This window comes from Clinocottus analis, unplaced genomic scaffold (genome assembly GCF_023055335.1).
Source record: "Clinocottus analis isolate CAN_PGR_092001 unplaced genomic scaffold, fCliAna1.0.p SCAF_5, whole genome shotgun sequence".
NCBI classification, from domain to species: domain Eukaryota; kingdom Metazoa; phylum Chordata; class Actinopteri; order Perciformes; family Cottidae; genus Clinocottus; species Clinocottus analis.
The window spans coordinates 6,209,446-6,221,689 of record NW_027176207.1 but is presented as its reverse complement, the minus strand read 5'-3'; the positions used below and the strand labels follow the sequence as shown (position 1 = coordinate 6,221,689).

At 41.0% G+C, this 12,244-nt stretch overlaps 1 protein-coding gene across 7 annotated transcripts in view; it reads right to left on the bottom strand.

Annotated features, from left to right (window-relative positions):
* Positions 1 to 12,244, bottom strand: part of cblb (Cbl proto-oncogene B, E3 ubiquitin protein ligase) — a 52,458-nt gene that overhangs the window by 7,205 nt on the left and 33,009 nt on the right. For 6 of the 7 annotated variants that reach the window (XR_011079990.1, XM_068600708.1, XM_068600712.1 and 3 more), the window contains 7 exons: positions 9,947 to 10,084; positions 9,029 to 9,116; positions 7,886 to 8,017; positions 3,987 to 4,187; positions 3,390 to 3,581; positions 2,439 to 2,786; positions 756 to 847 (listed from right to left, as the gene is read on the bottom strand). Coding sequence is in view for 5 of the 7 variants with exons in the window: in XM_068600708.1 (XP_068456809.1) it covers positions 756 to 847; positions 2,439 to 2,786; positions 3,390 to 3,581; positions 3,987 to 4,187; positions 7,886 to 8,017; positions 9,029 to 9,116; positions 9,947 to 10,084 (1,191 nt within the window). In the remaining 2 variants the exon portion in view is untranslated. The remainder of the gene's footprint in view (positions 1 to 755; positions 848 to 2,438; positions 2,787 to 3,389; positions 3,582 to 3,986; positions 4,188 to 7,885; positions 8,018 to 9,028; positions 9,117 to 9,946; positions 10,085 to 12,244) is intronic. The other variant, XR_011079989.1, reaches the window with a different exon arrangement.

The window sequence follows — 12,244 nt, the reverse complement described above, 5'->3', positions numbered from 1 at the left end:
AGCTGCATTTTCCCTTGTGTAAGGGAAGTGTGTGTCCATCACTCTAACAACTGTACAATATTTTACAGCCCTAAATTGTTTTCAGCAGGACCAGAGCTTCCCCTTTCAGCTCAAGCTTCATCAGAAGTGACAGCTATATCCCCTGCCTCCACTTCAGCCCGATACTCAGAAATATCTAATCCAATTCTGGCTGGAGCTAAAAGGCTATTAGAAGTGCAGCCATCATTTATAAAAGCTGTGTCTAACCAGGACCTTTCCCTAAGGCTACTAGACCTCACTGGTAGATCCCTGAGTCTGAAACCACAGGGAATATAAGGGGGGAGGGGTTCAGATCCAATGGAACTTTGGAATAAAAGGAAAGGCTCACCACAAGTAATAACTAGCTAGTGTTGAACTGAATGCTACTCAAATCTAAAACACTAGTCCAAATGTGTCATGGAAATCTGCTTTAAGACCGCAGACTAGACAGCTATTTTGTTCTATTCCCATTTGTCTACACAATGCTGCAGTCAACTTCCGATAAATGAGCCTTGGAAACATTGTGTATGCATTGATTAAACAGACTTTCATCTCTGTATGGATTCATCAGAGGAACTCTAAACAAGTTTAGTAGGAGCTCACTGAATGCAGTAATGTACCAATGCAGGACGCTGCAATCTTTTCTATCCATATTATACAAATGTGCTGTTCAGACATCACATTTCCAATGAAACGTTGTGTGTGTGTGTGTGTGTGTGTGCATCTGTGATACTCACTTATGGCTACTGGCAAGAGTGGACTGCGTTGGCGAGTGCCGTGAGGGAAGAATGTCATACTCATCGCTGACTTGCACACCATTAGAGAAAGGCTGCACAGACAGGAGAAGGGGGAGATTTAAAAAAAACAAACATAATAAAACAAATGAAAAGTTATGTCAACGAAATTGATAAACTAAAATAAATATAAATACTAATAATACGAGATGAATTATGTTCTTCCTTGATTCTGGTGGGGTCCTTATTTGTTTTAAACAAACCTGCTACATCTCAAACTACAGCCCATCTTGTGATGGGATCACACCAGTTGCAGTGCCAAGTCGAACCAGTAATGTAAAGTGTAGAAGCAGTGCTACTGAGAAGGAATGCAATGCAGCACTGCATGATAGACATCTTTTGTGATTAAGTATTAGGTTATTAGAATAATTCCCCAAAATAATCTGTATTAACAGGGATTTGTGAATCTTCTGCCTGCTCAGTAACATGTAGTATAGTGAGGTTCAAGCCGCACCAAACACCAAACTTTGAATTGGTTAGAGCACCAATCATCGTTGTTGTAAACACAAAGTCCGCCTCCTCTCGTCCCATCAGTCTTGCATTCTGTTGGCCCAGTCTGCTCATCAAGTGCAGTAGCCTGATCCGGCTTCACCAATCTTGAAGGACGGTGTTCAGAGAACAATCTACAGCTCATGTCAGCAAAAGCAAAGAGCTGATAAGAAAAAAAGGAGGCGCACCCTGTGTACATCGATGGAGCCGTGTTGGCTCAGGTGGTCTTAAGTTTCTGGGAATCAGCATGACAGAGAACCTGGTTCAGAAAGCAACCAAGGAAATTTAAGAAGCTGATATTACTGTGCCAGGTTCTTGTTAACTTTTACAGAAAAAGCAATAGAAAGCATCCTGGCCTGACATATTATAAACCTGCATGGGATAGGCATGCTCAGAACAGGAGGGCTCCTGAGCGGGTGAGTAAAACTGCCACACCGACACCAATATGTTCACATGTAGTTTGGCAAGACACACAGAAGTATCAGCTGTTGTATCACCAGGGGAATCATCTTGCCTCAGGTTGTAAGACTCCTCAACTCATCTCCCGTACCATCAAATAAAAAAAACAGTTTTGTTCTACTTTGTTGGTCGATGGAGGCAGCGCACGAGTGTGTGTGTGTGAGTGTGTGCATGATTGTGTCCCGCACACTAGGCTTGAAATGATAGCGTAGAAATGATGCAGATGCTCAATTGTTTTAATGGTTTGCACAACAGAACATGTTGAGGCAAGTTCTGGAGAATTCAATTGATTTTATTGAAGTGGTCAGACTGATTTTCAGTGAGACTTTCATAATTTGGTATGGATTATCATATTTGCATTCCATTCAACATACTTCAAGTATGTATTTACACACTGAAAGAAAAGCAGACCAGCTTAATAGTATTGCACAGGCTCCATGCCTATGAAAAAGGTTTTACTCTCACTTATTGGGTACATCCCAAGTCTCTTAATTGCGTTCCAGTTTCCCAGTGTCCTTTCCTTATGTCTTAGACCCTCCCACCAGGGATGCATAGAGAGATGCAATTTTATTAGACTCAACGTTTTGGGGGAAATTGAAATTTCACAACCCGAGATTCAAATATGATCAGACTTAATGTCTAAACAAAATGTAATTTAAACTAATATCTAAGGCCTACCTTGGGGCTCTCTGAAGTTCCTGTCCCATCCATTCTGTGATGTAACCGCCCAAATCCAGCAGACGGGAAACTGAGCGGTCTTCCGTGCTCGGATCCAGTCCTGTGGGCATCTGCAAAGTGACCGTCTTTAGGACACCTTGTCTTAAGGGGCATTTGGGAGTCTGACAGCGTGCCCGTAGAAGATGAGATAGAAGACGTCAAGGGAGAGGAAGTGGGGACCCAAGAGTGACGTGACTCTGGGGGTATGGGAGGAGGACGCTCAGGGGGAGGCGGTGGAGGTGGGTCCCTCTGTGGAGGAGGTGGGGCTGGGAGAGGCTTGTCCTGCTTCCTTGACATTCCTGGCGAAGACTAGAGAGGTGGAAAAATGGTATAGAATGACAGAAGACAATCTAAATAATTCTCAACTCATTGCTAAATCACAGCAAGCGTGATGGAGTGAGGATGTAAAGAACAGTCTTTTTTATTTATTTATCATTTATTCTTTAATTATGCAGAATAATCACATTGAGATTTTGAATCTTATTTACATTCAGTATGGTCACATGTCTTCATGCCAAAAAAGTGAGATATGAACCTTTATCTTTTGAACCTGAGAAAACATTTTCCCCAACCACTTCCACCAGCTACACAGAAGAACCGAACAATTGCCACATAACATAATATATTGGTAATAAAATAAAGGAAAAAACATATTATGATATATTAAGTTACTTTGTGGCCTTGTGCTTCCTAAATGTTGGGTTGTTGCTTCCTCTGACCAACAACTGTGTTTGTGTGCTCTGTATAATTCATAATTGTGTCAATTAGTCTCATTTTCAAACCATACTATAAAGCACATTCTAAACTTTCGTATAAAATGCGTTAAAGTTATTAAGTGACTGCCCACAGACGGATGACCTGTAAACAGTAGAGAACCATTTCTCCCTGTACCTTTCAAATGTTGTGACTGACCTTTGGGGAGACGGTGGGACTGACGGATGGGGATCGGATGGCGCCCTTTTGAATGAGATCGAGCCGTGGCGGGACAGGGGGAAGGCCGAGGTGGACACAGTGGCTGATGTCTCCTCCGTGGACCTTTCTGTGTTGGTTGACAGGTGAAGAGCTGGGAGACACCATGGGCGAGTTCTGACGCTCTGCACAGTGCTGAGAGAAAAGTACATATTCAGTCATTTAGGGCCGGCTGTTTTGTTGAACTGTTGTTAGAGACTTCATTATCTGTTCTTATTTGTCAAACGGCTCAAAGTTTAATTCCGTTAATATATTAGATTGAAGTTTAAGCACTATAACTATATTAATCAAATCTAGTATTATTATTATTAGAAGGACTGCCTGGGATCATGGATGCCCTAGGACTGGACCCCTCTTGCTGAGAGGGGACGGTACTAGCCACTACACCATGCAGCCCTGCATAAGAGCATTATTAAGTGTAATTCTTAGAAGTTTGACAAATATGACCCTGGACTTTTTTCTGTAATTAAAGCACAAAAAAGGCTAATCGGATTTTCCTATTTCACCTTCCCATCAATAGATCAACTACCAAGTCTTTACCTTCCTGATGTTGGCCAGTCCATTCATGACCAGGCAGTCTTCTCGGTCTTCCTCATCGTCCAGCTCCAGCATGGGGCAGCTGTGCTGGTCCAGGAAAAAGCACCTGTTGCCCTCATTGCGTGGGTCAAAGGGATCCACAATGATGGGCTCTGTGCCTTTGATCTCACAACGACAGAACGGACAACCCTGACCATCCGATTCCTGCAACAGATACGGCAAAGAGTTTGCATGAAACAAGATCCGTCTAGAAAACACAGACAGACATACACAGGCCCAGGTGTGGCTGTGATATTGGTGACCCCATAGACCCATAAGCGTAGAACACGAGGAAACATTTAGGTTGTCGAGCAAGAAGGCGGTACTACAAACTAGGATACACATGGTTAAGGTTATGCACTGCACTACTGCCATGTATCTTACTCTCATTCCCTGGACACATGTTTGTGCAGATCCTCTTCAGGGAAAAGTGTTTTGCAACTTTACAACATTCATTGGCCACATGTACATATTCCACATGACAGCTCCTGTCAAACAGGGGTCATAAATAAGAGGATAAAAGAGGTTTGTTTAGTTTTAATGGATCTCACTCCACTGACTCCCGGGGTACAATCAAAAGCAGAGAGAACAATGCTGCGTTTGTGGTAGCCATATGGTTGGGGACTTGGCGTGTGACACACCAAAGGCATGTTTGAAATTTAATCCTAATTAGAGTGGGTGGAGAAGGGAAGGAGTGGGAGGTTAAAAGAAAGGGAACCCAGACAGGGGAGGAGATGGTGATGGTCATAGACACTGAAGAAACAGACTAGACTGAAAAGGACAACCTAAAACAAACTGCTCCTGAACTATTGTTATGGTGAAGGGGAAACCTCTCCAGTGCAACTTCTGCTTTGAAATACAGAACGTTTTGCTTTTGTTCAACAGAGTGTGGATTTAGCAACTTGCATATGTCCAGACCTCAAGTATAAAACTTGGCTAAATTGGTTAAAACAATGAATACTTTGAGATAGATAGCTTACAAATAAGCATTGTTTCAAATGGACTACACTAACATCTTAACATATACTGTAGTGGCCTTCTATCATAATATGTAACTTTGATGTCTGGACACTTAAACCTGCTTTGATTGATTTTTGGTTTCGCTCACTTGGGGCAGCGCAACAAGCTGTAAAAACAACATTGTCATATCATCACACTTTTTATAGACCCATTTATAGACCCAGTAGACAAAGTGTGAGTGACATCAACATGCATTTTGAGTCATTTTTCTGGCGACCTGGCAACAGTCCAATATTCATTCTCTTTCTTAATGTTTTTGTCTACATCATGTCCATGCTATCATATTAGGTTCCTTAACTGCTAAATTGGAAACAGAAGTTGTGAGCCTTAAAACCAAAACAATGAGCTCATAAATGCTAAAACTCAGTAAAGCTAACGCTTTTTGTACAACACTGATACATTTTGTTTGTTTGCATTAGGTAACATGGAATATAGGTTACCTTTTATTCTGTGCTAGGAAACTATCAAGAGATGTGTTATTCAACAGAACTATGAGAACAAAAGTATATGGGCGGGAAAAGAGGAATTTACAGTAAGGAATACCTGTGTGGCTACATGCACTCTGTGGGTCAGACTTCATTCAGTGTTAACAGAATCCATGGAGACAATGAGTAGCCTTCACACATGTCAGAACAAACAGAGCCCAAGATTTGACAAATTTACAATGATAGCCTTACTCGAAAAACTGCTTCTGGGAACTTCTGATCTGTGGGCGATAAAGGGGGCTACTGTTTGTTCCAATTGTAAAATTTGACATGATTACCACCAATACAATGTGGTTTTAAATTGTACTTCAATGTGAAGTGTATGAACAAACTTATTTATGCAGATGTTAAATCAGAAAACACATCAAATACAAAACTTGAGTTTATTCTGTGATCCGTCTTCACTGTATGAAACTCCAGTGATGTTGAAACAAGCGGGTCAGTCCGAACAGCTGCAGCGTGCAATCGAATAACTGATAAACAATGAGGATGGTGTGTCGGCAGAGATGCCTCCTCGCTCCTCAGAGCAGAAATAAGAGCGTTGGGATGGCCGTCAATATGGCGGCACAGAACATCCGGTGCAAGCGTGGAAATTAAAAATAAGAGACTGAATTAAATTCAGACTTATGGCAAATGGTTACAACAAGGGAACCCTCTCATACTGTGCAGAGACACTAAAAAAAAGGGTGTTGAATTATATAGATCATCAGCCAGTTGTGAGAGCATATGTCTAATCCACCTCAGCTGACTAATAAACAGAATGAGGGGAAAGATAAGGAACCACCACTGAGTCAATGGCCTGAAAAGTGCTGGGTTACTGAGTGTCAATGAGTAGGAGGGTTCGTTCTCTCTGACTCACCCTGTCATTAATGGGGAGGAAAATACTTCTTTTTAAGCATTCACACACACACCCTGTAGTAGTTCCAACACAGTATACTGGTGTATGTATATGCACGTGTACACACACACAGACACACAGACACACACACACACACACACGAGGAGGCGGGGTTACGTTGAGTTGTCATAACAGGAAGTATGACAAACAAACACTGGTAATGCGGGTGCTGCCAAGTCCCACGATGTACAGGGAACAGGACTGAACTCTGAAGAGACTGTTCATGTACAGCTATGATCAGAGTAAAGCCACTCAAAAAAAGATTTTCCAGCTTTGTAGGCATGAAAATGAACCTGTTGAGAACTCCATGAAATATATATGAACAGGTTTGAATGGTATGAAATGGGTTTGAGTGTTTGACTATTTTTTACATCAACTCCTCTGACTAACACAAGGCAACTAAAGGTCATGATGAATGGAAACTATTATAGCGCAGAGTTGCTGAAAAATGTATAAAACCTTGACTAATTTCCCATCTCCCCCTTTGTAAAAGCTCCACTGCCAAACATCTATAGTAGATGTTGGGAGGATATGTACAAAATACATAGAACACAAAAAATTAAAATAATGCAAGATTTGCTATTGGTCTACACAAGTGACTCTTTGCTACAAACACACAGAGCGAGAGAGAATGTGTACGCGTTTTCCTGACAGAGATCAGTAACATCAGTGTCAGTGTAGAAGTCGTACATATCGGGAGAGCCATCTCTGTGACTGCAACACCGATGTCCCACGCTAAGCAGAAGGGGAAGGACAGCGTCTCTGGAATCTACGCTAATGACTTATTAGGGAAAGGTAACTATAAACACACATTGTGCTGGCACAGCTTGTAAGCGCAACACCAATGCAAATTCCCACAAATAGGTCAGACGCAGAAAAGCACATGCAGAATTACTGGAATATACTGTGTGCACACGCTCAGTTTTCACATCCGCTATGGACTGATATGTTGAAATTTGATTAGAACAGAGTCGAGGATGTGAGGGACTTCATAAACCATGCAAGTTACACTGGAGGCCGCAAGCTGCTTCTATTATTCAGTAGTATTTTCTCATTTATATGCAGTTGCTAATTATTGTCAAACCAGATTCAGCCAGACTTGTAAATGCCCCCCAAAAAAATCCCCTGTTAGCAGAGAAAAATTGCTAGATCTTACATGTGAAGTTTTCATATTCAGAATATTGAAAATAGAGACAGAGGATGTAATAGGATGCACTGAGACTGGCAGCATGAGTAATGGCCAAAGCTACTGTTGGGACTAATGACTCAAAATGATGCATTTTAATGCCCTTTTGTTGACCTGTTATCAATATCTATTGATGATTTCAATTATATAAATATTATCGAAAATTAATAATCATCTTTAAAATGTTCTAACAACCACACTTGTGACCCATGCACCCATTTGTTCAAAGACTAGATTTCAAAAGGAGTTTATGCAGTATGGTTCATTACAATACCTGCCAGGCCGTGAGACAGGAAGTACACATTAGGTGACCGCAGGGTTCGATCTTGACATCTTTGTCGTTCTCAGCGCAGATCTTACAAAGCTGGAAGGTGGAGCCCATCTCACAGTACAGCTCATACTGCTCCTGTTCAGAAAGAGCAAACTGCCGTTAGTCATCGAGTGGTACACAACATATAACGAGACAAATACAGCATACACAGTGCAAGCCACCACAATGAAAAAAAAATTGACGACATATCAAAAAAGGGAAAGTAGGCATACAGTCAATCAAGAGAGATCAATGGGTTGAGGGCCATGTTAATCATTTGTGTTAGTAATGGACAAATGGTGTGTTGCTTTAAAAGTTGCTGACGCAAGCACTACCTCCTTTCCTTTGGCAACAGATGGTCTACTGTCCCCTATGCTGTTTATGTAGTGACGCAACGGATCAACATGCTCACGGTTTGGTTTGTACGTCATTGAGTTGTTAGTTTTTATACTCTTCAGTTTTGCGTCACTAATTCCACGTGATGGCACTTCTGGAAAATTCAAACCTCAATATGGACAGAAACAACTTTCTGAAAAAACTTGAGACAAAGTAGGATGATTGCTCCGTTTTTGTGTAGCGTTTTACTAGAAGTAACGCTGTTTCTGATTTGGTGGTGTGCTACATGTTTGGAGCCGTCACTTTGCCCTGGAGCAAAGTAGAAAATAAGCTAACATGGCTGAACTGGCAAATTTACTGAAATGTCTGATCACTGTAACTTTAAACTGTATAAATACATTTCACAACACAATTCATGTCTCTTTTTTTTAGTCTGCAACATATTTGGTCAAGTTCAGGCAGGTCTGAGTAAACGGTTTCCACACTTAAATGTCAAGCCAGAGCTAACATGATGCATTCTGGCTTTTCGAGGCTAATGCTGCGTTCACAGCACGATGATTCGCATCAGGTGTACTGTGTCAGTTTAATCGCTTGAAAATAAAAGCTGTGTTTACGCCAAACGGGGGCGTGTCTTATCTGCATTGACGTTGCATGTAGTCTGTGTGCGTGTCAAATTTGCCTACGTTTGGTCTGAACGCAGCATAAGGAATTCCATGACAAGTTGGAACCATGAATATTACTCTGTTTATCCAGATACACAAACAAACTCACTTGTGTCACTTTGATGTGATCATGAGGCGTTGGTTCACACAAACCAGTGAGGTCAGGATTGTAACTGCGACCATCAGGAAACAAGTAGCTGCGAATGGAAAAAAAGAGGTTGAAATAAAGTAATAGTAACAAACACAAAGAACGTGTAAATAACTCATGAATGCACCACCATGTGATACCTAGTGACAATTTATTATCCTTGAATTTGATAAAACAATGAGAAGTAGTAGAATCAAAATAGTTCAATACTATTTCAATGCTAAAATACATTGTTAATCCTCCCTTCTGACTCACAGTTATGAGCAACAAAAAAAAGGTCCTAAATTACAGTGAATGTTAAAATTGAATTTAGCATTTAAAAGCTTCGCTACAATGATTGACATTTGCAAAGAGTGACTGATGTGAACTTAACTTCCCCCAGAGTTTCTGCTGTCTCCACACTTGATCAAAAACAGAGATGCTTTAAACTCTCTGCTCTCTGGCTACAATGGACTTGTAAGAAGACACAGTCTCAGCCAGTGGTGACTAACGACTGAGGCTGAAGCAAAATGCTACACACGACATGGAGGGAAGCATGTTTGATTTGTCTGGGGGCCTATCAGACTATCAGGTATGATGGGAGCAGATGGTGTTGTAGAACCACTTAAGGCTCACAGACAACCCTTTTTTCTGTCTCAGACAAAAAATAAATAAATGCTTCATCTTGGAAGTATCTTTAAGAAAGAAACCTTTGAGAGGCACCATACTCTGGTCTGATGAGAGACATTTGAAGACCATGCAAAACAGATGTGACTGATTGAGACAGTTGATCCTTTTTCAATTGGATACAGCGCATACACAGTAGAGAGTTAAGCAGAACTGATCAATATACGAAGAGAGAGTGAGCTAGAAAAGGAGAGTGTGTGATAGGTTACGTACAAGCCCTCTCTGTAGCCATCAATGAGGGCCTGGAACAACGGTTTGTTGTGGGGGATGGTTTGCAGTATGTTGCTGTCATTGGTCACATAGCCGATGGCCCACTGGCCCAGCCTCGTACAACTCAGTCTGAAAATGTAACTGTTAGAGAGGAAACAGAAGTGTATGTTTTACACACACAAGCTGCAAACCAAACATTGAGAAAAAATACTAATGTTTAAAGCAACGTAACTGCATTTGAATGTGAAATTTCCTATCGTATTGTTTTAAGAACACTCTGTAAGTAGACTGTTCATTTTTGATAATGTTGCATTTTTGCCACAGAACCACTTCCTTTCTCTTCTGCCATTCCACCTCTTACTCACCTAATCAGTGCACCTGGTAGTCACACCCACCTCATCAGCTCTATCACTCTCACCTGTCCACTCTGCTGCACCTACTCCTCTGGTATATAAGCCCCAGTTTCACACACATTCACTGCCAGATCATCCAACAATTTTGCCATGGACTTTTTTTTCCACCTTGCCTCTGCCTGGTACAACTCTGCCTGTTTTGACTTCTCCACCTTGCCATGGCCTCTAGCCCAGTAACCATCATAGTCTTCTGTCCCCCACTCTGAGATCCCTGCTTTCTTCCCTGACTGTTTCCTGTGGTGTGTTCTGCCTGAATAAATCCTCACTCTCCACTCACTATTCTGTATATGTCGTATTCTCTTGGTCGTTACCACCACTCATTGCAAGAGAGAACTACCCTCCCTCAATGAGGTTAAACTGTTTTTCTTTGCTGAAATATAACCCTTTTACCCTTTTAATATCAAATTAAACTGCGACCAAACAATAGTGACTGTGCTACTTATTTCAAGCTTTTGGGATTCCCTTGTGCAATCAAAACTGAACACAAAAGGAAACGGTTCAGTAGAAGGAGGAACAATCTCAATGTGAAAAAGATGTGGAGAGAAAAAGATTAAAAATGCAGTTCAATATGGGTACTGGGCTTAGAGCAAGCCTTGACTACAGAATGATCCCATCTCCACCAGCAACCAAGGCACTAGGCTAAACCCATTGATAAGAGACAGCTAGTTTTACTGACGCTAATAAGATATTCCGTCTCTGAAGGGAAGCGCTTTGCTGCCTGCGTGTGTATATCATGATTAAATGTTTCAACCATACACCATTCCACAGGCAGTAAAGTAATCCTCACTGTCAGTGTATTATCCAGGTTTTGGTAGACGTTCTGTTGTGTGAGCAAATTCTCATAGAACTATTTTGAATATTAAAAAAATCTGAATGTCCAGCAATATGAGCGATCAGTGCACTGCGCAAGCTGCCGCAGTACAAAACCCGTTAATAAAATAAACTAGGTGAAATAAGTTTGTTTGTTGTTTGTGTTGAAATATGGAGCATTCTTACATAATTTAACTGTTTATTACATTGCCTACGTAGATGTTGCTAAGGTATATAAAACACAAATCAAGGTTGACTCTAAAGTGTGGTGTATACTCGCCGTAGTGAAGTCGGTGCATGGTGCGACCACCCACAAATAGTTAACTGATAGAAGCACTAACTACGATTTGACAAAGACAATTGACAATTTATTTTTAAATGCTTTAGACATTGAGTAAATAATTAGCAGCCGAATCATCACATCAATAGTTTCCAGGATATTCAACCTGTGTCATAATGCATGCACTACTTTACTTCTTTCTTTATAGGGTTGGATAAAGGTTATAAAGTAGTCCATAGATATGAGTTGATTCTGGTGTAGACTGGCTTCTTCAGTACATTGTATTTGTAAGCCCTCGAGCATTCCTTAAAATAATGCAGAAAAATGCCTTTGTGCTTTTTGTGGAGAATTGCAACACAGTGCCATGAGCTACAATAAACAAAGCTTTATAGTATGTTACCTGACTTATCTCGGCGAGGCAGGACGCAAAATCATATTTTGCACGCCGGCTCATGGTTATGGGCATGGGGATCTACACAAATTACATACATTTTGGTAGGTATGAGTATGAACCATGAAAAAAAACAACCTGGGTTGTGTGTCTTAGTGAGCTGAAGTGGTAACACGTCATCACATTGGATTGCTCTCTCCCACACTGTGGTGTGCATTTCTGTGAGTGTGTTTAATAAAGTGTAAGTTCGTAGGTGGTATTTGCATGGTTCACTCTGTGATCAGCACCCATATATTTGCATATTAGCCCCTTAGATGCTCACTTACACAAATATGGTTGCATTCTCTCTAAGTTTTGCAACAAACATATGACATGTTTTATAAATATATGCAACAGTAATAAGTAGC